This window comes from Hakea prostrata, chromosome 2, assembly GCF_041222555.1.
Source record: "Hakea prostrata isolate BN-2017 chromosome 2, UWA_Hpros_2, whole genome shotgun sequence".
In the NCBI taxonomy this organism is placed as follows: Eukaryota; Viridiplantae; Streptophyta; class Magnoliopsida; order Proteales; family Proteaceae; genus Hakea; species Hakea prostrata.
This window is the reverse complement of record NC_142601.1, coordinates 54,694,938-54,719,139: the sequence shown is the minus strand read 5'-3', so window position 1 is coordinate 54,719,139 and position 24,202 is coordinate 54,694,938. Positions and strand designations below refer to the sequence as shown.

The window sequence follows — 24,202 nt, the reverse complement described above, 5'->3', positions numbered from 1 at the left end:
TTTCACTTTAATTAGTCCAATTCATCAAGTTCTTAGATGTCCTCAAAGCTCAATTATACTGAATTAGTTACAAGTAATAAGGGGGGGGGGGGGGGGGGGGGGGGGGGGGGGGGGGGGGGGGGGGGGGGGGGGGGGGGGGGGGGGGGGGGGGGGGGGGGGGGGGGGGGGGGGGGGGGGGGGGGGGGGGGGGAATAGTTTTTTTTTTTTTTTTTTTTTTTTTTTTTTTTTTTTTTTTTTTTTTTTTTAAGTGGGGATAGGGTGGGGGGGGGTTCTTTTTGGGGGGGGGTTGCTTGCTTGCAATTAATAACTACATTAGACTAACTAAGAACACAAAAGCCTCATGTTCAAAATCATCCATATATATCAGTCAAGCTAAGAGCCAGAAATCTTTATGGTGCTTTGTGGTAACTAGATATCCTCCAAGCTTTTTGCTCTTCCTCCTCACAGCAATTGCCATGCAATGAGAGTTTTGGATGCAGTACTCTACAACCCCTCCTCCAACAACCTTGTGACCTGTCCATGTCATTAGCTGCCGCCATGTCATCGAACATCGCTTTCTCTGCCCTAGAACCAATAGTGATACTCCTTGTTTCTTTGCTTCTTGTACTATGATGGTCCCTTTGTCCATTCCTTCCACCAATGCAATCTCCACTTGAACCTATAAGCATGGGTTTCTTTGAAATCAGTCCCAGGTAATATACGATTGAGGACTGGAGGCCCATAGGCCCTTGAGATGATAAGGGGTTAAGTCATGGAAAGACGGAGGTTAGACTCAAGACCACATTGATCTTAATGCCTCTATAAAAGAAGTTGTCACTACTGTGCTAGAAGCATATTTTGGTGAAAAAAGAATTCACGGACAAATGCCGATCGAACACCATTTTCTTATTGACACCCCTCCATTTGTAAGAGAAACAATCAGTATATATCATTAACTTACGAATAAGGAGAGCTGTGAAGTGCAGAAAGATTACTAGCAAGGAGCCAAATTCAGGACATGATGTTGGAACTGTGACTTACGCACCTCTGGTCTGTTCATGTGACACATATTCTTCATCGAGAAAAGAAATTCATAAACCCCTGGACTTATCGCATTACAATCTTGATCGCCTGTAATCAGAACAAGAACTTGCTAAGTTTTGGTAGTAGAGAAGAGTAGTAAATCAGAAGGAACAAATGCTACAAGATAAAGGCTTAAATTTATGATTCCATTCTCACAGCCCATTACAGATCTAAAGAAAGCAATCCCATACCTACTAGCATAGAAAGAGGTCTGGTTACATAAATAAGCACAATAGTGTCTTGGCTCTGAACGGTATGGGTGAGAGCCCATTGTACAGCAACCTTAGCTTCAACACTCGAATCAACCACTATCATGATCTTTCTACCTGGTAAAAGCTTCCCTGCTGCATCACCCAAAGCCTTTTTCTCTCCATTGCTTGAAAATGCAGGAGGTTCCAGATTAGCTTTAATGGAATTAGAGGAGATGGTTCTGGTTTGATCAATCGTAGGTGGTGAACGAACTTGGCTATGAGTTGTGACCCTGTGTAAGCAGAAACTTGCTAACCTTATTCCAGTTCGACCCATCTCTTGAAATGGCCGGTGGTGATGGTGGTGTTGGGGTTGAGACAACCACAGCTTTTAAAGATGGGAAAGAGAAGGTGATGAGACACTGGTAAATATTAGGTATTTGCCTGTTGCTGAGGCAACTTCTTCTTGTGGGTTCGTCTAGGCGGGCAGTCGTTATCCTAGCTTTTCTCTTTCTCTTCCTTTGTCGCCTAAATCATTGTTCTTCTTTGCCTCTTTTGTTTTCTGTTTTGTGGGTCTCGTTGAACGTGCTTACAATGAAGTAGTAGGTCCATTCCTGGGATGCCAATGTCCCCCTTTTCATTTTAACCTTCTTTAAAGAACAAGCTAAATGGAATAATCTTGAATAAAGGAAGTGAGAATATTTTGGAATGCTATGTTAGGAAAACGGGGTGTCGGGATAGTCATTCAAAAGGAAAACAAAAAAACTTAGAATAAATTACAATGCATACATTATTTTTGAGGTGAAATTAGTGATCACCTACTATTAGTTTTAAAATTGCATGGCACCCACATGCATAATTACGAGTTATCCACAGTTAAATTTGTAATTTAATAGATTATAAAATTAACCAAATAACTTAAGGGCATTTGGGTAATTTTATAGTCCATTGTAACGGCAAATCTAACCATCCGTGGATAACTTGTAACCATACATGTGGGAGTAGGTGCCATATAATTTGTTCAAAAACTTAAGCTTTGTAATCCGTTTAAAAGATCTCCTCCAAACCAAGAGAAACATCTTGAAAGAGCCTCTACATGCACTCATGGTCAAACAATATGTTAGAAATCTCATCAACAACCTTTTAAAGGCAAAGTGACCACACTAAATACATTCCCGCTTTGAAAATTAGTTCTAATCTCATCAACAACCTCTCCATAACCTCGGGTCACATGCCAATTTGACCCCTCCCAACCCCCCCCCCCCCCTCTTTTTTCCACACTAAATACATTCCCACTTTGAAGATTAGTTCTAATCTCCTCTATGATTTGAGCAAACTTTCCATAGCCTCGGATCACATGAAAATTTATGCAAGTCTTGAACTGATCACCCCCCTTTTTTCCACCTTCCTACCCCGCTTTTAGAGGGCTTGAAACAAAAATAAAGAAAATAGGAGAAAAATATATTTAGATTTTCGCTAGAAGGAGGGCTTGAACCTCCGACCTTGTGGTTAACAGCCACATGCTCTAACCAACTGAGCTATTCCAGCAGTTTATATATTTTGTACGATGTTTATTACTTCAACTAATTTGTATTTGTCATTATACTTTCCTTTCCAAAATTCTTATTATATTCTATCAGAGATTAACACCATAATAATGCTGCTTAGCTATCATTTTAGTTAGGGGAGACTATATAATAATTTGACCTAATTTCAACTTATGAAGCATACATGGAGAAGTTGTGGATATTCACAACAACAAACATGTGTACATCCATTTTATTGACTTTACATCTCTTATATATGCAGACAATGAGTCAATGCAACTCACACAAACCAATCATTTATACATGTTGCCCAAAGAAAAAGAGTATTACAAACATGAATTTGTAATTTAATTAGAGGAAGACCCATCACCTCTTTTTCTTTTTGGGTAAAACATCAAATTTATTGAACAAAGACATGACATAAATACTGTTGATAAAAGAGAAATTCCAAGAAACAAATGACTTCTCGGGATGCAGGATCTCCAAATAAATACTGTGAAGAGCATGTAGTCTCAGGCACTGACTTATTGGTTATATTCTAAGCAATCTCCAAACAACCTGATTCCACACAAACCTTTATCAAAGCCCAATGTAACTCCCTACCAAATAAAACTGAATCACCAGAGAAGCCCAAAGAGAAATCTTAAGGAAGGTGCTCACTTAACTCAGAAGATAAAAAAAACTTAACTGTGTTGTTTTTAAATTTGTGAATAGAACTTCTAATGTTTATGCAAACTTTTTAGCCTGTGGTGCTAGATTGTTTAGTCTTAATAGCGTTTGGTGGTGTTATAAACATTATGTCAGATTTTGGAGCAACAATGGATTATTTCACCGTTTTTTGTAATTGACTATACCTTGCTAGCTACCTCTAGGTCATTCAATCTGAGTGTTTTATATAAGTTTCTATTTGAAGAAAAAAAAAATCTTACGTTTTAATTTGTAATGATTTTATTATATAAATGATATAAACCCAATCACAACACATCGAATCGTAATTTAAAACTAAATTCGAATCGAAATCAAGTAAGTTCGGATTAGAATTCTATCACATCAAAAGTAAGAAATCAGATTTTGGTGTTATGATGTTTTACTTGCCTTCGAGGATAAATTTTTTAATGCTCTGATGGAATCAAATTCTATAGAAGTGATCAAGTTGGTGACCAAGTTGGAGTTGATTCCATTGAACATACAAAACTTAGTTTGGGATGTGGTGATTCTTGAATTTGGGCTCCATAATATTTCTTTTTTTCATGTTAAAAGGGAATGTAATGTTGTGGCTGCCTTGCTGGAAAGACTCTCTTTGGCCTATTTTAAATGCCTTGCGTGGATCACATGTTAATATATAGACCTCTTTCTACCCAAAAAAATCATCAAAATGGTAAACCATCGACTAAATTAGGTAGATGATTCTATAGAATCAAGGGTTTTCATCAAATTATTAGAAAATAAAACTACAAAAATATGAAATATATGCAATCTAGAACTACAAGCTAACTAGGGACTACAGATGCTCATTCCCATTTGCTTCTAATCTGGTGGTCATGTCTAAATTCATAGGTCAATAACAAGCTTCCATCCATTCTCTTAAATACAAACCTTTCTACCAATACATAACATCCATATTTCTTCCACTCATTCTTCCCTCCTTGAAACTCTTCCACCCTTTCAACTCTCACTTGTCTTTCATTCCCACCTTTCCATCCCACCCTTTCTTCTTCCCATCTCATCCTCTCTACAACTGCTGAACTCAACCCCACCCTTCCACCTTCACTTACAGTACTGAACCAAATCACACCTTGATCACTAGCCATGAAACTGTGCAGAGCTTCAGTGCCAAAGAGCAACACCACCTCTCTTTGAACAGAAACATCCACAGCCACAAAATTTTGGTCGTTGAGAGTCTTCTCACATTCATAAATTTGTTTCCACTGTTGCTCGAGTGTTATCTCATAGAACATGGAATTCATCATCTGGTCTTTCAACCTTCCTTCTTCCTTGATAAACATAAAAGGGCTGTACCACTTACCCACCACCACATTCTCAGAGCTCTTTGTAGACACTGGGAAGTGATCAAACTGTGGTAGACATGCCCGGAGGGAAGCGTTAATACCTTGAGCTTCAAATAATGGGAAACGATGTGGAGTTGAAGCATAAACGTTCCAACCTTTTCTGGCTAAGAAACTTGGAGGAGTTCCATCTTGAGCTACAGATTTTCCAACATAACCACTAGGACCCAAACAAGTCTCCCGAACTCTAATTTCAACTTGCTGATACACATCCTCTGGATCCAATTCTTTGGGTTTCACATCCGAAACCCAGTTGAAGCAAAGACAACTCACCTTGTCTTCTTCAGTTGAACTTACATATGCTTCCCTGCAAATCGAACCAAAAAAATATAAATATCATTACACAACTATAACAAAAGGTAAGTTATAGTTTAAAACAAAAGTGATGGCCAGAACTCATTCACTCATACCCTGTATGTCGGCCACGAGCTTTTATAACATAGTATCGATTGGAAGATAGAGGTTGATCAAGAACTGGAATGAAGTAGACATAATCAGTAATAGTGTGATTCTTCCTGTTCTGTCCAGTTCCAGTTGAATATGAGTATTGGACTTTAAGGGTCTTATCTTGAGGGAATGGCATCTCTCGAATGTTGCTATCTTTGCAAAATCCAAAACAAGTAGTACCTATAGATTCTTCATCTTGAATTACCAGATAACCGGAGTAAGGACCTTCAGGGGGAGGTAAGGACAGAGAATTGGGGGATTGCTGGTACTGGGAGAGATATCTTGTTGCATACATCTCTTTGTCTCTTTAAAATTCTCTTAAATCTTTATCCTTCACTCAACCTGCTCTGTTTTCTCTCGTTCTCTCTCTCTCTCTATATATTTGCATTCAAACCACTTATATATAAACGCAAAATAAGATTCAAAGATAAGAAGAAGGTCTTTGATGAATTCCTCACCAGCCACCAAAATTGAAGACAAAGTGGATAGTTCGGGCTATTGATGAAAGGTACTTAAACACTATTGGTCTCATTAATTTATTGTCCGTAAAGAAAAAGTCATATTTAAGACGTGCACTCAACAAATTGTTACATGAAATGTCCTGATAAGGTTCAACGTGGCACTCTGCTTGTGAGACAAAGATTTTTTATTTACCTAAACTAAATTTTTTTTTTTTTTTTTTTAGACTTGAGATAAACTTTAAATTTCAACGTCAAATAATTGTGTTGTCAGTGTTTTTTTTTTTGGTCAAAGTCATAAAATATGTGAGGTTTTTCATCGTGGGGAGATGATCCGATTCTCAAGTGTATTACATATATTTCAAAATAAATCAGTTTCTTCGGTAGCAAGGGAATTGTGAATTGTGAATTGATCTATAAATTGTTAGTTTTTTTTGGTCAAAATTATTTTTTATAATAATATAGTGAAAATAAACATATTAAAAAACAAGAGGACAATCTCCATCAAAGTTATTACGTGGCCAAACTCGCATCCTTAATAATAGAAAATGTGTATTATATATACTTCAAAATAAATCAATTTTTTCAATGGCAAGGAAATTGGGAATTGGGAATTATAAAATAAAATTTATTTCTTGAATAATTTTCTTCCAGACCTTTAAAGTTTTTTCTATATCATATTTAGTTCAAAAAAACAGAAACAAGTACAGGACTTAAACGTGCATTTTTACAATGTAATCATCCATATATACACTAAGTAAGGACCTATTGGTAGGGGACATGTTATTTCAATGCAATATGTTGTCCAAGACTCTTGTCATTTAAGTTACATAATCATGATATATACATAAAACATAATAATTTATAAATTTAAAAGTTTTTTATTAATTTATATCTTGTCAATCAGACAAGTCTGTAAAATCAAGACATGTAGCTTGAATGTTACATTCAACGTAATAAAATAAAATAAAATTTAACACCATACATATTCCTCAATCCAACAAGTAGATGCAAAACTCTGGGCATGATCAACCAATACATATCATCCATATTTCTTCCACCCATTCTTCTCTCCCCAAAACTAAATATTCATGAAATAATTTATTGAGTGCAAAAATGATTTTTTTCATTATGCAAAAATTAATGAGACAAATAGTCAAAAGCGCGTTTTCTCTAGTACAAAATATGGATGAGATAGGAACAAGAACGAGTGAGATGGGAAGGTGGGCAGAAATTAATGAGACAAATACTCAAAACCGTGTTTCGTCAATTCTCACTGGGTTTGCTAGCAAGGGAAATGTGAATATTTTGGTGTAAGATGAAATTTATTTTTTTAGAAAAAATAATTTAGCTGTTAGAGTATTATCTCTTTCATGTAGAACAGCTTTTGTATTTCAAATAAGAATATAATTTTTCGTAACTAAACTGATGTGTTTAAAATCTGCTCAACCTCTAGATCCTTGAAAAATAACCTGTAAAATAAGGTTAGATGTGGTTCGAACGTACAGTTGGGTGGCCACTTCCGAAAGTTAAGTTAGAAAGTGAAGCACCATAGAGCTTTGATGAGTTGCAAAGCTTAAATTGAATATAATAATTGAGGAAAACGATTCAGAAACCCTTCTTTTCCAACCAATGGATTCATTCGTATCTTTTCTTGGCAGCCGTTTGATCTTAGGGTTTTCACCCTTCCTTTAGTGGTAAGGGTAATTACCTTACTTAGTACGATCGCCTATCTCTTATTAATGGTAGTTACTAGTTACCTTCTTCAACAGGATTACATCCCCTGAATCCTGCGGGATCACGCTCATCCTCATAACTATAAAGATCCTTCATCCCTAGTTTGGTTCGAACTTTGGATCGATTCCAACCAAGTTTCTTGACCCGCCCGGTTCAGTATTATTTTATCCTCATCATAAACTAAAACCTCAGGCAATCTCCATTATTTGTCTTCAATGAGAGTACTAGTAATCAAAAGCAAACTTCTTTGTGCCTCTGCCTCACACCTCGCCGCTTGAAATCATAAACGTCAAAGTACTATCCATGCATTGGTGCAGGATGAACAAATGAAGATGAACGTGAATTTTTACAATGCAATCATCGATATATATATATATATATATATATATATATATATATATATATATATATATATATATATATATATATATATATATATATATATATATATATATATATATATATATATATATAAATTCAACACCAAACATATTTTTCCAATCCAACACTTAGTTTACAAATCTAGAGTACCATACAGCCATGAAGGATGAAAGACTGAAGGGTGAAGGATGCTCATCAATCCACCCTCACACATGACACACAGAAAGACTTTGAGCATTATCACAGTGCTCATTCCCAATGCAACCCACACAAACCAATCATTTAATCATTTATACATTTGCTGAGCAATCTCCAAACAATCTGATTGCACACAAACCTTTATCAAAACCCAATATAACTCCATACCAAATAAAACTGAATCACCAGAGAAGCCCAGAGAGAAAGCCTAATAAGGAATTAAGGTGCTCACTCCCATTTGCTTCTGATATGTTGGCCATGTCTAAACTCGCAGGTCAATAACAAGCTTCCACCCATTCTCTTAAATACAAACCTCTCTTCTAGTATGTAACAACCATATTTCTTCCACATAGTACTGTACTCTCCTTCAAACTCATCCACCCTCCCAACTCTCACTGGTTCATCTTTCCCACCTCTCCACCCCACCCTTTCTTGCTCCCATCTCATCCTCTCCACAACTGCAGAACTCAAACCCACCCTTGATTCCACTTCGACAGAACTCCAACCCATCCTTGATTCTCCTCCAGCTCCTTCTCCATTTGCAGTAGTAAACCAAATCACACCTTCATTCACTTTTGTGAGATCATGTCGAGCTTCAATATTGCCAAATAGGAATGCCACCTCTGTTTCAACAGAAACATCCACGGTCACAGAATTTTGGTTACTGAGATTGTTATCACATTCATAAATCTTTTTCCACTGTTGCTCGAGTGTGATCTCATAAAACATAGTTTTCTCCATCTGATCTTTCACTCCTAGTACTTCTTCCTTGATAAACATAAATGGGGTGTACCACTTCCCCACAACTACACTCTGAGAACTCTTGCTAGACGAGGGGAAGTAATCAAAATCTGGTAGACGTGCCCGAACGGAAACGTCAATACCCTGAGCTTCACCTAATGGGAAACGGATTGGGGTACTAGAAGTATAAACTTTCCAACCTTTTCTAGCTAAGAATTCTGGAGGATAACCATCTTGAGCTATAGATTTTCCAAAATAACCATTAGGACCGAAACAAGACTCATAAACACTAATTTCAACCTGTTGATACGCGTTCTGGTAATCCAATTCTCTGGGCTTCAAATCTCTAAACACATTTGAAGAAACAACAGGGGACCTTGTCTTCCTCACTCGAACATACATATGCTTCCCTGGAGATCGAATTAGAAAAGAAAAAAAATTACAGTCACAACAGATTAAAAGCAAATTCTGAGATGATTACTAACAGAATTGATAGAAATTGAGAAAGATGATTCACCACATACCCAGCATGTCGACCACGTGCTTTTATTGCATAGTATCGATTGGAAGATAGAGGTTGACCAAGAACTGGAATGAAGTAGACATAATCAGTAATAGTGTGACTCTTCCTGTTCTCTCCAGCTCCAGATGAATATGAGTATTGGACTATAAGGGTCTCATCTTGAGGGAATGGCATCTCTCGAATGCTGCTATCTTTGCACAATCCAAAACAACTAGTACCTGTAGATTCTTCATCTTGAATTACCAGATAGCCAGAATTAGGACCTTCAGGTGGAGGCAAGGAGAGAGAACTGGGGAATTTCTGGTACTGGGAGAGATATCTTGTTGCATACATCTCTTTGTCTCTTCAAAATTCTCTTAAAAATCTTTATCCTTCACTCGGATATGAAAGCCTCAACCTGCTCTGTTTTCTCCCGTTCTCTCTCTATATATACATATTTGCATCCAATCCACTTACATATGAATACAGAGTAAAATTCAAGTTAAGAAGAAGGTGCTGAATTTTCATGAATTCTTCCCTAAAGACCAAAAATTGAAGACAAAGTGGACACGAAACGCGCTTAAAGACAATTAATTTCTCCCATTAATTAATTTCCGCCCCTCACGAAAAAGTCATGAAGACTCTGGCTGATGAATGCGACAACGACTGCAACCACGACTGATTAAACGATGTTGGAAACAAATGCTGATCAAAGGCCTTAACAGTACCGCTGCCTGACATTTTCTCTCTGGATAATAAAGCGAAAATAGGAACAAGATCTAATGTAGAAAGTTACAGATTCACTCCATTACAAGTTTGTAGCTAAAGATACTGAACAGACCATGAGAGAGAATGAAAGAAACGCTAATAGAACAGAGTCAAAATGCCACGAAAACAGGAAAACAACCTATCAAGTATCCAAGTATCAAATTCCAATACAACACGTAGATGCCAATTTACATATCTAAAGTACCATGCATACACCCATGAAGGATGAAGGACTAAAGGATCACGAACAGCTTTGATCCTCTCCACACAACTGCCCATCACCCATGGGTACACGAACAAACTGTATCAGAGCCACTGTGAATCGCCAAACTCAGAGAATGATCACAGTGATCATTCCCATTTACTTCGAATTTGATGAAGATGTCTATACTCAAAGGTTAGTAACAAGCTTCCATCCATTCTCTTAAACACAAACCTCTCAACCAATACATAACATCCATATTTCTTCCACCCATTGTTCTCTCCCTGAAACTCTTCTACCCTTTCAATTCGTACTGGGTTTGATAACCCATTTTCCCATCCCACTCGTTCTTGTTCCCATCTCATCCTCTCCACAACTGCTGAACTCAATCCCACCTTTGGTTCTCTTCCTCCTCCTCCTCCATTTACGATACTGAACCAAGTTACGCCTTGTGTATGATCCTGCAGAGCTTCATTCCCGAGGAGCGATGCCACCTCTGTTCGCACAAGAGCATCCACAGCCACAAAATTACGGTCACTGAATCTGTTTTCACTTTCAAAAATTTGTCTCCAGTGTTGCTCGAGTGTGACCTGGTAATACATGGATCTCCTCGTCTGACCTTTCAAGTTCCCTTCTTCCTTTACGAACATGAATGGAGTGTACCACTTCCCCACAACCACCCTCTCCGAGGTCGTCGCAGACGCAGGGAAACCATCAAAATTTGGTAGACGTGCCCGAAGGGAATTGTTGATACCGTGAGCTTCAGATAACTGGAAATGGTGAGGAGTTGAAGTTGTAACGTCCCATCCTTTTCTGGTCAGGAAACGTGGAGGAATCCCATCTTGAGCTATAGATTTGGCGACAAAACCACTGTAACTCGAACTAGAAGGCCTGCGAGCTGTGATTTCAACCTGCTGATACACATCTTCAAGATCAAATTCTCTGGGTTTCAAATCCTCAACTATTCCACAGCAACTAGTGACCTTGTCCTCCTCACTCGAACTAGCATAAGCTTTCCTGCAAATCAAATAATAAAAAGTCTCAGCCCAGTTAGAACAAATAGGCGATGATCTCTGTAACAACAAAACCCAGAATTGAAATGAGATCGGTGGGTGATTCACACATACCCTTTATTTTGGCCACGGGCTTTGATAACGTAGTATCTATTGGAAGAAAGAGGTTGATTAAGAACTGGGATGAAGAAGACATAATCATAATCATCAGAGTAAGTGACACAGAGAGTTTTGTTTTGAGGAAATGGCATCTCTCGAATGTATGCATCTCTGCATAACCCAAAACAAGTGGTGCCTACAGATTGTTCATCCTGAATTACAAAATAACCAGAATTGGGACCTTCAGGCGGTGGTAATGAGAGAGAGCTCGGGTGCTGCTTGTACTGGGAGAGATATCTTGTAACATACATCCTGTTTCTTTCTTTCCGCTCAAAATTTCTTAATCAATTATCTCCTGAATCTGAAAGTCTCAACTTGCCCCGTTTCGTCTATGCGTTTTGACATATATTTATCCCAAATGTATGTATACATGTCATGAATAACCAAAAATTGTCAAAATAAAAAGTCTCAGCCGTCAAGGTTAAGATTTCTTCAGCACACACGTTACATCTTACATGAAGAAAATAATGTGACGCATATCTGAGCAACGTATGCAGCAAGAAATCCTCTTAGTTCTTCTGCTTTCGATGTACCTTCTTATGTTATGTTGGGTAGCGTTAGTAGATAATTTAGGGTGGAAATTTCCTACAAGTTTCAAATTTAAATATATGTTGACAACAGAATTTGAATTCTCGTTCTCCTGCGCATTTCAGATTTCCGTGAAATTATTATGGTATGTTATTCAAAGTCTACAAGCTTCCAAGCCTGGAAGTAAGAGTCGTATACACTGAAACTTGAATACCTATTGATCAGCTCATGACTAGAATTGTTCAAAAAGCTCATAATAGAGACTTCTAGTTATCCAACATTGTGAGATCTTTTAAACGATTTTTCCTAAGTCAAAAGCCTCGCAATGAAGCTTTTAAGAATGTCCAATATCATGTTTGCTTAAAAAAGAATGTTCAATTTAATATTCCATATTATTGGGGTTAACATTTTGAAAATCAGGTTAGAGTCAAGCTGCCGCCCAACTGATAATGCTAAGCCATATATTATAATTTTGATAATCCAGATTCGAATGAAATCATTATTAATTAGAAAAATTAATATATATACATATATATTGAAGTGACATTCAGAATACACGATATCAAGAAATAGATGATCTAGACTCACATTTTTATCAAGTTAAGAGCAAATTATTCAACACCCCGTCTTATTTGGGGCAAACGAACGATTGCCCACTATTGTTTTATAAATTACATGACACCCACACAAAAATTATAAGTTACAACAATTCGATTATTTTTTTTAAATATACACAATTATTTGAGTGGGTTTTTTTTTTTTCTTTCTGAAAACAATTATTTGGTTAAAATCAGAAACAACCCAAAAAAATAAAATAAAAAATAAAAAAGGGAAAATGTTGTGTTAAATAACCATTCTAAAATAATAGAATACTTTGACAAACCTTTCTTTTACATAATTTTCAAATCCATTCTGGCCCACCCAATTCTCCCTTTCCCCTCCATGTGGTTCTCCCTCGGCCCATTCCCTACCTTAACCAACGGCCCAACCATCCCCTGTCTTACCAAGCAATTCCCTCTCTAATTTAAACCTCTTCAGCCACTCCATTTCTCCCAGCCAGCCCTTCTATGGTCCTTTCTTCTGACAAGGACGCCTAGCTATGAAAGTTCACCCAATATTGATACCACATTTTCAAGAGGTGCTACAAAGCAGGTGGTTATTGCGCAACACCCAAGTAGAGCTCCTAAGAATGATCACAGTGTTCATTCCCATTTACTTTGAATTGGATAAAGATGGCTAAACTCATAGGTTAGTAACAAGCTTCCACCCAAGATGACTAAACTCAAGAAGATCAGGAGACCTGCTGGACAAAAGAAAAATGTCAATTACAAACAATGGTGGAACATTCCACCAAAACCTAAGCAAATAGAACTTTGAAGCTCTTTTGATCAAGAAAATCAGCAAAAAGATTGCTATCCCTAGGAATACAGTGAAAATAAACATGTTAAAAACAAGAGGGTGACCTCCATCAAAGTTGTTACTTGGCCAAACTCGCCCTCCTAATAATAGGAAAGGTGTATTACTTCAAAATAAATCAAGGGAATTGGGAATTGTAAAGTGAAATTTATTTCTGGAATAATTTTCATCTAGACCCCTTAGGTTTGGTCTATATCATATTTAGTCCAAGAAAATAGAAACTTTGCATGTGCCTGTTTGTTGTAGTATCAAAAAAGTCAATTTAAGCACTAGTTATGGCTTTTATGACCAAATTGTCCTCTTTTTTTTTTAAATGAGTTCTTTATATACACACTCCCACTTTGCCACAAAACTTGTGACACCCCATATGGTCAAAAAATTATAGATAAATTCTAAAATTCAAAACTAATGTGTTAAAATGACCTAAAAACCCCTTAAACCCTGCTTCAAAGAACCCTAAACAAGAGGGGGGATAATTCCGACACTTCTCAGTGGTCGGGATGGCTCGGCTAGGCTGAAAATCACCACTTTGTTTCGGCCTGTCCTTTCCGAACGACTCTTTATAATCTTTTTAATTATATAATAATTTTTTGCTAAGGGGAGGGGAGAAAGAAGGGCAATTTTATCATAATAGTGATAGTTTATCTTTCACTTTTAATTCCATAGAAGAAGCAAATGCAAAGACTTTTTATTTTTATTTTTATTAAAAATGACATAAATAAACCAAACTCAGGGGTACAATAAAAATGTAAAATGTAATTTTACAGAAGTATACTAAAAACCCCGATAATCTCGACTATTTGTCTTCAATGAAAGCACTAGTAATCGAAAGCCCAAACATCTTCTTATGTCTGCCTAGCACCTTGCAACTAAAAATCATATACGTCTAAGCACGAGACTATCCAAGCATTGGTGCAGGATGAACAAAGAAATATGAACATGCATTCTACCGTGCAATCGTCGATGCATACACCAATACACCGACGGAAAGCCTATTGACAAGGGCACATGTTATTTTCAATGCAATAATTGTCAAAGATTCTTGTGGCATATAAGTTACAAAATCATGATATTTACACAAAAGAGAATGATTTATAGTTTTAAAAAAATGCACTAATTTTATATCCATCTTATCACCAATCAGACAATTTTTTAAAATCAAGACATATGCTTGAATGCTGCATGCAAATAAAGGTAAAATAAAATCCAATACCGAACATATTTTCCCAAACCAACTCATAGACCGTAGACGACGTCATTTACTTTATAGATTTAGAGTATCATACAGCAATAAGGGATGAAGGACGAAAGGATCGTGAAGAAGAGTGTACAAAGACAGACCAGTATCAGACCTGGGTCGCCAAAGTCTGAGCATAATTGCTTACAGTGCTCATTCCCATTTACTTCGAATTTGGTGAAGATGTCTAAACTCTTAGTCTAGTAACAAGCTTCCATCCATTCTCTTGAACGCAAACCTCTCAACCAATACATAACATCCATATTTCTTCCACCCATTCTTATTCTCTCCCTGAAACTCTTCTACCCTTTCAATTCTCACTGGGTTTGCTAACCCACTTTCCCATCCCATTCGTTCTTGTTCCCATCTCATCCTCTCCATAACTGCTGAACTCAATCCCACTTTTGATTCTCTTCCTCCTGCTTCTACATTTACAATACTGAACCAAGTCACACCTTGTGCATGATTCTGCAGAGCTTCATTGCCAAAGCGCGATGCCACGTCTGTTCGAACAGGAACATCCACAGCCACAAAATTAGTGTCACTGTATCTGTTTTCGCATTCAAAAATTTGTCTCCACTGTTGCTCGAGTGTGACCTGGTAATACATGGATCTCCGCATCTGATTTTCCAACTTCATTTCTTCCTTTACAAATATGAATGGAATGTACCACTTCCCCACAACCACCCACTTTGAGGTCTTCGCAGACGCAGGGAAATCATCAAAATTTGGTAGACGTGCCCGAAGGGAATTGTTGATACCATGAGCCTCAGATAACTCGAAATGATCAGGAGTTGAAGTTCTAACATCCCATCCTTTTCTGGTCAGGAAACGTGGAGGAATCCCATCTTGAGCTACAGATTTGGCAACAAAACCACCATCACAAGCTGTGATTTCAACCTGTTGATACACATCTTCGAGATCAAATTCTCTGGGTTTCAAATCTTCAACTTCTCCACCGAAACTAGTGACCTTGTCCTTCTTTCTCGAACAAACATATGCTCCCCTGCAATCAAATAATTAAAAGTCTCAGCCCAGTTAGAACAAATAGCGATCTCTGTGACAAAACCCATAATTGAAATGAGATGGGTGATTCACACATACCCTTCATTTCGGCCAGAGGCTTCGATAACGTAGTATCGATTGGAAGAAAGAGGTTGATTAAGAGCTGGAATGAAGAAGACATCATAGATATCTTCCTCTTGAATGTGACTGACACATAGAGTTTTGTTTTGAGGGAATGGCATCTGTCGAATGAATGTATCTGTGCACAACCCACAACAAAAGGTGCGTACAGGTTCATCCTGAATTACAAGATAACCAGAATTGGGACCTTCAGATGGAGGTAAGGAGATATAGCTGCGGTGCTCCCTGAGCTCAGAGCGATATCTTGTAACATACATACTGTCTCTCTTTCTGCTTGAAATTTCTTAATCTTTCTCTCTCAAAACTGAATGTCTCAACTTGCCCCGTTTCGTCTCTGCGTGTATATTATATATATTTATAAAAATTGTCAAAATTTCATGTCTAGGTTAAGATTTCAGCACACGTTACCTTCTGACGTTGGTCAAAAGCCACATTTGCATAATAACTTAGCAAGATATGCGGCAAGAAATCTTCTTTGTTTTTGCCACGAATTTCCTCTTACCTTCTTATAATCTTATGTTGGTCAGGTTAGTAAAGAATTTAGGGTGGAAGAAATTTTCAATTTAAACAAATTATATATTGATTATGCATATGTTATAAATGTCCAGCGTGGCAGTTAGAGATTGGGCAAGAATTCTTCAATCTCTTTTAAAATTTCAGATTTCGTGAAATAATTATGGTTTGTTGTTCAAAGCCTACACGGTTCCCAGTGCTGAAATAAGAACTGCACATACTCAAAATTGTTTAATCATCCATCAGCTACCCAAGAATTGTTCAAAAGTCTCACCATATGGGATTCTAATTTATTTAAGATTGTGAGATCTATTAAACAATTTTTTTCTAGGTTGAAAGTCACACAATGAAGCTTTTAAGAAAAAAATTGTCCAATTTCATACTCGTTAACTATATTATTGGGATCAACATTTTGAAAATCTGATAAAGTCATGCTAGTGGTGCATAATTGATTTATCATTCAGATTTTAATTTAAATGAGAACTGTATCAATTGTTGTATTAGCATATTTATTAAAGTGATGCACCTTCAGAATACATAATATGAAGAAATAAATGATCTAATTAATCAAAATAAGACTCACAATCTTATCAAAATCCTAAATAAATACCTAGACTTGATCATTTTTTTAAATCCTACAAACCCAAATTATTTGGATTATTTTTTTGGGTAAAAAAAAAAAAAACTTAAATAACCATATTCTAAAATAATAAGAATACCTTTAACAAAAAATTTTTACTTCACCTTTAAATCTATCTTGGCCCACCTTTGAGAATGTAGTCGAGGTGCACATAAGGTGGTTCAAATAAACCTAAGATACCCCAAAAAAAAATTAATAATAAAAAAAAGTCCTAGCCCATCCCTTCAATTCAATTCTCCTTCCCTCCTTGACTTGGTCCCTTCCACCTCCATGTGGTTCTCCGTCGCACCCCCCCCCCTTAACCCAGAGCTCATTTCCGCTCTTGCCCCTCAACCCAACCATTGTTCATCTCCTTCTTGGCCCATTCCCTACCTTAACCAACAGCCCAGCTATCCCCCTTCTTGCTAGGCCACTCCTCTCTTGATATGATTTAACCATCTTGAGCCCCTCCATTTCTCTCAGCCCTTCCATGGTCCTTTCTTCATGTGACAAGAATGCCTATAAGAGTTCACCTGAGATTGATGCCCCTTAAACAACTGCATTTCCATAAGATGCTACAGAGTGGATGGTAGAAATAATGAGAAGCAAATAGAAAGAAGAACTCTCTCTTTTTGCTCAACCTTTTAGCTTAGCATAGTGTTTTATTTCCTTTGTTGCTATGGCCTTGCCCACCGTTGTATTCTCCCCTTCCCCCCTTCCTTTCTTCTTTGGTTAATGAAAAATTTATTTGTTCAAAAAAAAAAAATTGTAGAAAAATAGGTAATATGGAAACGGAGAGTTGTTCTTAACATTATCTAATATGGAATTCTACCATGGCCATTTCGATAGTTGACCTTCTCAACTTAATGGCAGTTTCATCCCTCCATATTTAGAACAACAATTCTTATTCACATAGGGCGCGTTTGGTAACGTTCTTAAAAAACATTTTTGGTGTTCTTTTGTTCTTTGGGATCGGTAGAATGGGTTAAAGGTGTTTGTTAGAACGGTTCGTTCTTCTGTTCTTTAAGAGCGGACCAGTCAGAAAAGTGTTCTAAATAATGCCTTTTGCAGAACATCAAAAATATGTTTTTACCAAAAAAATAAAAATAGAAGTGATAAAATTGATTCAGATTGAAACCTTAGAACGAGTTTATCAAATACCAACTTGTTCTAATAGTGTTCTGCAAATATTTTTATGGATTTATGAAATACCAATTTTCAAGCAAATAACTGTCTTTTAGCACAGAAACATTAAAAAATGGTTTGGCATAAGAACTGGTCTCTCAAAACAAAATGTTACCAAATGCATACATATTAAGATACTTAGACAATTGAGTCCTCCAATCAATTATTTTGAGGCTGTCAAAATTTTGGACAGTCTCCACGCCTACTTAGCGTTATTAAACAACATTTTTTTTCTAATGATTTGGACGCATTTAAGTGTGACTATCACACTATATATACATATATTAAAAGCGGATCATTTGAAAATTTCATATTGTTGATTCATGTGAAACTATATCTTTTTCAGGATAGCAGGATCGATCCCTTGATTTATTGATTGTGAACTGATAACGCTAGAAGGTTATTATCATGGTGGGAAAAAACATTCTGGAATTGTCGAAAGATCCCATTGTGGTAGAACTACATCAACTATGTATGAGTTTTTCCTTTTGAAGTTGTCAGACTTAGTTGCCTCTTCCTTTCTTTCTTTTTTTTTTTTTTCTTTTTTTTTTTTTTTTTTTTTGGCAAGAGGAAATTTATTGAAAATAGAAGAGGTTAGGTACATCCTATCATCATTCTCCCTAATACAACCTCTTGAAGGAATACTTGGCTCCAACAAAATTCTTTAGCAAACATGAATGGAGTAGAGGAATGGTTCGTGATGGCTTCTCCGGCATAAAGGAGAGCATACGAAGGCAGTGAGGCTTGTATTTGATTTACTTCTTTCTTTTCTGTTCTTCATGGCTTGAGATCTTGACTGAGAAGGAATTCTTGTCGTTGCAACTGGTGATGGTGATGAGTACTCGACGGCCATTGGAGGAGCATATGGTTCTTATGTGATTACCTATTTGTGTTTCGATTTCCTCTGTATTTGTAAATTTTTTGAATTCCATATTAGATTTGACTCCAAACCTGAATCCCGGAGACATAGGTCCAAACTCCGTCATCAAATTCTTGTGTCTTCTTGCCTCCTTTGCTTAATTTCTTGGTAAATCTCTGTCAACCGATCATGTTAGGGTTTACATACATGAATAGCTTTTTAATGATCTCCATATTTGACCCAACCGCCATGGGCCCTAAATTGAAATCACAGGGTTTTGACCGTCGAGGGGGTATGCTGGTGGTGGGTGGTTTCTGCAAATTATAGTAAGAAGATGGGTGAAATAAGGTTTTTCTTACCTAAGGGTTGAGTATGGGATAAGACACAAAGGTAGTTTATTGAATTGCTATTATAAAGGTATTTTGGTCATTTCATTTTGACACTTAATTGAGACTAACTTACTTTGTTATGTGTGTGTAACTAGTAATATTGGAGTAAATCACAACTGATTCTTAAGACATGCAACAAAGTAGAGTGGTAAAGACTCATACTTCTTAGTGAAGAGATTATAGATTCGACCCTGTGAATGACATATGTAATACCTCCATACCCTATGTATAAAACTCTACTGCTTCAAAAAATAAAAGACAAGTTTTCAGCCCTCATAAGAGAAATAAAACAAAATACAGCAATATACATATTTTTCCTATCAAACACTTATATAGTTAAATGCCAATTTCAGTATATAGAGTATTGTGCAACAATGACGGATGAAGGATTGTAGGATGGTGGGTTGCCAAATTTTGAACATGGTGAATTGCTTCAGTGCTACGCAACTAATGCACAATATGGTATAACTAACGTTCCATATCGAAACTTGTGGTCAAGACAAAATCTCGACCACTCGTTTCGTGTAAATGATTTTTTTTTTTTTTTGGTAAAGTTTAATTCGCCAAAAACGAGTGGTCAAGTTTTTGTCTCGATCACAAGCTTTGATCTAAACTGTAGACTGCATGGTTATTGCGCAACCCAAGTAGAGCTCCTAAGCATGATCATAATGCTCATTCCCATTTACTTTGAATTGGATGAAAATGGCTAAACTCATAGGTTAGTTACAAGCTTCCACTCAAGATGGCTAAACTCAAGAAGACCAGGAGACCTAGTGGACGGAAGAAAAATGTCAATTACAAACAATGGTGGAACATTCCACTAAAACCTAAGCAAATAAAACTTTGAAGCTCTTTTATCAAGAAATCAGCAAAAAGATTATTACCCCTAGGTTTAGAGTGAAAATAAACATGTTTAAAACAAGAAGACAACCTCCATTAGAGTTGTTACCTCGCCAACTTGCACCCTTAATAATAGGAAATGTGTATTACATATACTTCAAAATAAATCAATTTCTTCCGTAGCAAGGGAATTGGGAATTGTAAAGTAAAATTTATTTTTTGAGTAATTTTCATCTAGACCCCTTGTGGTTTGGTCTATATCATATTTAGTCCAAGAAAATAGACTTTGCATTTGCTTTCCTTGTAATATAAAAAAAGTCTATATAAGCACATTATGACCAAATTGTCTTTTTATTTTTTATTTAAATTATTTACATACACACTCCCACTTTGCCAAAAAACTTGTGACACCCCCTTTGGTCCAAAAATTATAGATAAATCCTAAGATTCAAAATAAATTTTAAATATAACTAAAATTTTCTTGTGTTAAAATGACCTAAAAACCGCTTAACTTAGACTTTACTTTCAAAGATAATCTTAGACAGAGATGGGTGAAGGGATTCTTGTTTCACTCATCTTCTTCAATGATTGGGTTGAGCAAAAGAAAGATGAAAGACCTCACCGAAAATCACCCACTACCACCACCTCTTCTCTTCTTACTCGAGAAAGAGAGAAGCTAAGGCATAGGAAAATTCAACCTACTTTGTATTACTAACCGAGGGGCACTTTGATCCATAGTCCATACAATGTATTAAATAATATGAGGAACACTTTGTTCCATCCACATTTGAAATTTGAATATTCATAACGGCAGCTAACGGTGCTAGTCTGGTTGAGACCCACACATAATATATTGCACTAAGAAAACTCAACATTAGTTTGTGATCCACTAAGGGGACCCACACCTTAAAAAAAAAAAAAAAAGAAGAAAAAGACAATTTTATCATAAAAGTGATCATTTATCTTTCAGTTGATTTTTTTTTTTTTTTTGACTAAAAATTACCCTTATTTCTTTAGAAAAATAATTGGTTGGCAGAGGAATATCGTTTTCAGATAAAATAGAATTTACATTTTAATTGAAAATGTAAAATGTAATTTTACACAAGTAAACTAAAAACTCAAACAATCTGGACTATTTGCCTTCAATAAAAGCACTAGTAATCAAAAGCAAACTTCTTTGTGCCTTTACCTAGCATTTCACAACTTGAAATCATAAACATCTAAGCACGAGACTATCCATGCATTGGCGCAGGATGAACAAGATGAACAAAGAAAGATGAACGTGCATTTCTACCTTGCAGTCATTGATATATACACCAAGTAAGAGCCTATTGACAAAGCACATGTCACTTTCAATGCAATTCTTGTCCAAAACTCTTGTGCCAATGCATAAAATCATGATATTTACATAAAAAAGAATGATTTGTAAATTTTAAATTTTTTTTACGTTTATTTTATATCAATCTTATCACCAATCAAAGAACTTTGTAAAATCAAGACATGGTGCTTGAATACTACATGCAAATAAAGGTAAAATAAAATCCAATACAAAACATATTTCCCAATCCAACAAGTAGACGCAAATTAATTTATATATTTAGAGTACTATACATACAACAATAAAGGATGAAGGATGCGAGGATTGTGAAGTGTGTAGATAGCCTCTTCGCAAGTATGCAACTGCCATCCCCCCCTACCTACACATATGGATTTACGAACAGGCGAAAATTACTTACTTTGATACTACGAAATTAATGTGCAGCATCTGCAGTGATCAGTTGCGCAGCACCTACAGTGATGTTCGCTGCACAGACCAGTATCAGAACCACTTGTGACTTGTGAGTCGCCAAACTCTGGGCATGATCAAAGTGCTCATTCCCATTTACTTCGAATTTGGTGAATATGTCTAAACTCATAGTTTAGTAACAAGCTTCCATCTATTCTCCTGAACACAAACCTCTCAACCAATACATAACATCCATATTTCTTCCACCCATTCTTCTCTCCCCAAAACTCTTCTACCCTTTCAATTCTCACTGGGTTTGCTAACCCACTTTCCCATCCCACTCGTTCTTGTTCCCATCTCATCCTCTCCATAACTGCCAAATTCAATCCCACTGTTGATCCTCTTCTTCCTGGTCCTCCATTTCCAATACTGAACCAAGTCACACCTTGTGTATGATTCTGCAGAGCTTCATTGCCGGAGCGATATGCCACGTCTGTTCGAACAGGAACATCCACAGCCACAAAATTTGTGTCACTGAATCTGTTTTCACATCCAAAAAATTGTCTCCATTGTTGCTCGAGTGTGACCTGGTAATACATGGATCTCCGCCTCTGATCTTCCAACTTCACTTCTTCCTTTACAAACATGAATGGAGTGTACCACTTCCCCACAACCACCCACTTTGAGGTCTTCGCAGACGCAGGGAAACCATCAAAATTTGGTAGACGTGCCCGAAGGGAATTGTTGATACCATGAGCTTCAGATAACTCGAAATGATCAGGACTTGAAGCTGCAAGATCCCATCCTTTTCTGGTCAGGAAACGTGGAGGAATCCCATCTTGAGCTACAGATCTGGCGACAAAACCCTGATAACCCAAACCAGGTTCACAAGCTGTGATTTCAACCTGCTGATACACATCTTCAAGATCAAATTCTCTGGGTTTCAAATCCTCAACTTCTCCACCGCAACTAGTGACCTTGTCCTTCTCACTCGAACAAACATACGCTTCCCTGCAATCAAATAATTTAAAGTTTCAGCCCAGATAGAACAAATAGCGATCTATGTGACAAAACCGCAATTGAAATGAGATGGGTGATTCACACATACCCTTCATTTCGGCCAGAGGCTTTGATAACGTAGTATCGATTGGAAGAAAGAGGTTGATTAAGAGCTGGGATGAAGAACACATCATCGAAATCTTCATCTTGAATGTGACTGACACAGAGAGTTTTGTTTTGAGGGAATGGTATCTCTCGAATGGTTACATCTTTGCACAACCCAAAACAAAAGGTGCGTACAGGTTGTTCATCCTGAATTACAAGATAACCAGAATTGGGACCTTCAGGTGGAGGTAAGGAGATAGAGCTGCGGTGCTTCTTGAGCTGGGAGCGACATCTTGTAATATACATACTGTCTGTCTCTCTTTCTGCTCAAAATTTCTCAATCTTTCTCTCTTGAATCTGAATGTCTCAACTTGGCCTGTTTCCTCTCTGCGTATGCAAATATATTTATCCCAGATGTATCCATACATGTCACGAATAAAAAAAAGTGACGAATAACTTAGCAACAGATGCAGCCAGAAATCCTCTTTGTTGTGCTTTCGACGTACCTTCTTATGTTCGTCAGCCTTAGTAGATAAATTAGGGTGGAAACTTCCTAGAAATTTCCACTTTAGATAAATTAATATTTAAAAAATTATTTGTTGACTACATAAGTTCGACTTCAGTGCTGCACAATTAATGTCGCAATGTACTATGAACAGTCAAGATTTTGATCTTTGACCATCAAAAATAACATGAATTGATAGAAAAAAGTTGATTAAGAGCTGGGATGAAGAAAGCATAGATTTTTGTTTTGAGGGATGGAATGGCGTCGCTCGAATGTAACCCAAAACAAGTGGTTGTTCATCCTGAATTACAAGATAATCAGACTTGGGACTTTCAGGTGGAGGTGATGAGGAGACAGAGCTGAGGTGCTGCTTGTACTGGGAGATAGATCTTGTAACATACATAAATATATCCTGTTTCTCTCTCTTTCTACTCAAAATTTCTTAATCTTTATCTCTTGATTCTGAAATCCTCGATCAGGGCAATGCATTAATATTTGCATATATTTGGCCCAAATGTATATAAAACTCTCTTTCTTTGGCTCTTTGCCACAGACATCCCTTTCTCATTCTTGTGTTGGTCAATCTTATCTTAATGGATAGTTAGGCTGTAAATTTCCGAGAACTTTCAAGTTTGAATAGCGAAATTTCGTGCCTTGTTCGTGTAA

General features: G+C 36.8%; 6 protein-coding genes and 1 non-coding gene across 7 annotated transcripts; all 7 read right to left on the bottom strand.

Moving 5' to 3' along the window:
• Positions 1-307: 307 nt before the first annotated feature.
• LOC149024938 (uncharacterized) lies at positions 308-1,743 on the bottom strand. Its single transcript, XM_089143033.1, has 3 exons — positions 1,254-1,743; positions 1,025-1,110; positions 308-658 (listed from the first exon to the last, which is right to left on the bottom strand). Exons 1-3 carry the CDS (start codon positions 1,585-1,587, stop codon positions 368-370), a joined length of 711 nt encoding a protein of 236 aa, XP_088999159.1. The 5' UTR covers positions 1,588-1,743; the 3' UTR covers positions 308-367.
• A 981-nt stretch (positions 1,744-2,724) lies between these two features.
• TRNAN-GUU (transfer RNA asparagine (anticodon GUU)) lies at positions 2,725-2,798 on the bottom strand. The gene has a single exon. It is a non-coding gene; the product is annotated as a tRNA-Asn (tRNA).
• A 1,333-nt stretch (positions 2,799-4,131) lies between these two features.
• On the bottom strand, positions 4,132-5,775 carry LOC149024936 (uncharacterized). The gene is made up of 2 exons (XM_089143032.1): positions 5,274-5,775; positions 4,132-5,170 (listed from the first exon to the last, which is right to left on the bottom strand). The coding sequence occupies exons 1-2, from the start codon at positions 5,603-5,605 to the stop codon at positions 4,309-4,311; spliced, it is 1,194 nt and encodes a 397-aa protein (XP_088999158.1). The 5' UTR covers positions 5,606-5,775; the 3' UTR covers positions 4,132-4,308.
• Positions 5,776-8,002: 2,227 nt separating this feature from the next.
• LOC149024935 (uncharacterized) lies at positions 8,003-9,864 on the bottom strand. Its single transcript, XM_089143031.1, has 2 exons — positions 9,350-9,864; positions 8,003-9,235 (listed from the first exon to the last, which is right to left on the bottom strand). The coding sequence occupies exons 1-2, from the start codon at positions 9,354-9,356 to the stop codon at positions 8,313-8,315; spliced, it is 930 nt and encodes a 309-aa protein (XP_088999157.1). The 5' UTR covers positions 9,357-9,864; the 3' UTR covers positions 8,003-8,312.
• Positions 9,865-10,211: 347 nt separating this feature from the next.
• On the bottom strand, positions 10,212-11,783 carry LOC149024934 (uncharacterized). The gene is made up of 2 exons (XM_089143030.1): positions 11,425-11,783; positions 10,212-11,314 (listed from the first exon to the last, which is right to left on the bottom strand). The coding sequence occupies exons 1-2, from the start codon at positions 11,718-11,720 to the stop codon at positions 10,447-10,449; spliced, it is 1,164 nt and encodes a 387-aa protein (XP_088999156.1). The 5' UTR covers positions 11,721-11,783; the 3' UTR covers positions 10,212-10,446.
• Positions 11,784-14,478: 2,695 nt separating this feature from the next.
• LOC149024933 (uncharacterized) lies at positions 14,479-16,089 on the bottom strand. The gene is made up of 2 exons (XM_089143029.1): positions 15,755-16,089; positions 14,479-15,656 (listed from the first exon to the last, which is right to left on the bottom strand). Exons 1-2 carry the CDS (start codon positions 16,051-16,053, stop codon positions 14,846-14,848), a joined length of 1,110 nt encoding a protein of 369 aa, XP_088999155.1. The 5' UTR covers positions 16,054-16,089; the 3' UTR covers positions 14,479-14,845.
• Positions 16,090-20,307: 4,218 nt separating this feature from the next.
• LOC149024932 (uncharacterized) lies at positions 20,308-23,461 on the bottom strand. Its single transcript, XM_089143028.1, has 2 exons — positions 23,036-23,461; positions 20,308-22,938 (listed from the first exon to the last, which is right to left on the bottom strand). Exons 1-2 carry the CDS (start codon positions 23,335-23,337, stop codon positions 22,074-22,076), a joined length of 1,167 nt encoding a protein of 388 aa, XP_088999154.1. The 5' UTR covers positions 23,338-23,461; the 3' UTR covers positions 20,308-22,073.
• Positions 23,462-24,202: the final 741 nt, after the last annotated feature.

Bases quoted from the DNA above. Each gene is read 5' to 3' on its own strand.
- LOC149024938 (XM_089143033.1), bottom strand. From the start codon at position 1,587: ATGGGTCGAACTGGAATAAGGTTAGCAAGTTTCTGCTTACACAGGGTC. The intron at 1,111-1,253 runs GTATGGGATTGC...TTCTGATTACAG, and splicing joins ACCTCTTTCTATGCTAGTAG to GCGATCAAGATTGTAATGCG. The intron at 659-1,024 runs GTGCGTAAGTCA...CCATGCTTATAG, and splicing joins GTCACATGAACAGACCAGAG to GTTCAAGTGGAGATTGCATT.
- LOC149024936 (XM_089143032.1), bottom strand. From the start codon at position 5,605: ATGTATGCAACAAGATATCTCTCCCAGTACCAGCAATCCCCCAATTCT. The intron at 5,171-5,273 runs GTATGAGTGAAT...TTCGATTTGCAG, and splicing joins GCTCGTGGCCGACATACAGG to GGAAGCATATGTAAGTTCAA.
- LOC149024934 (XM_089143030.1), bottom strand. From the start codon at position 11,720: ATGTATGTTACAAGATATCTCTCCCAGTACAAGCAGCACCCGAGCTCT. The intron at 11,315-11,424 runs GTATGTGTGAAT...TTTGATTTGCAG, and splicing joins GCCCGTGGCCAAAATAAAGG to GAAAGCTTATGCTAGTTCGA.
- LOC149024933 (XM_089143029.1), bottom strand. From the start codon at position 16,053: ATGTATGTTACAAGATATCGCTCTGAGCTCAGGGAGCACCGCAGCTAT. The intron at 15,657-15,754 runs GTATGTGTGAAT...ATTTGATTGCAG, and splicing joins GCCTCTGGCCGAAATGAAGG to GGGAGCATATGTTTGTTCGA.
- LOC149024932 (XM_089143028.1), bottom strand. From the start codon at position 23,337: ATGTATATTACAAGATGTCGCTCCCAGCTCAAGAAGCACCGCAGCTCT. The intron at 22,939-23,035 runs GTATGTGTGAAT...ATTTGATTGCAG, and splicing joins GCCTCTGGCCGAAATGAAGG to GGAAGCGTATGTTTGTTCGA.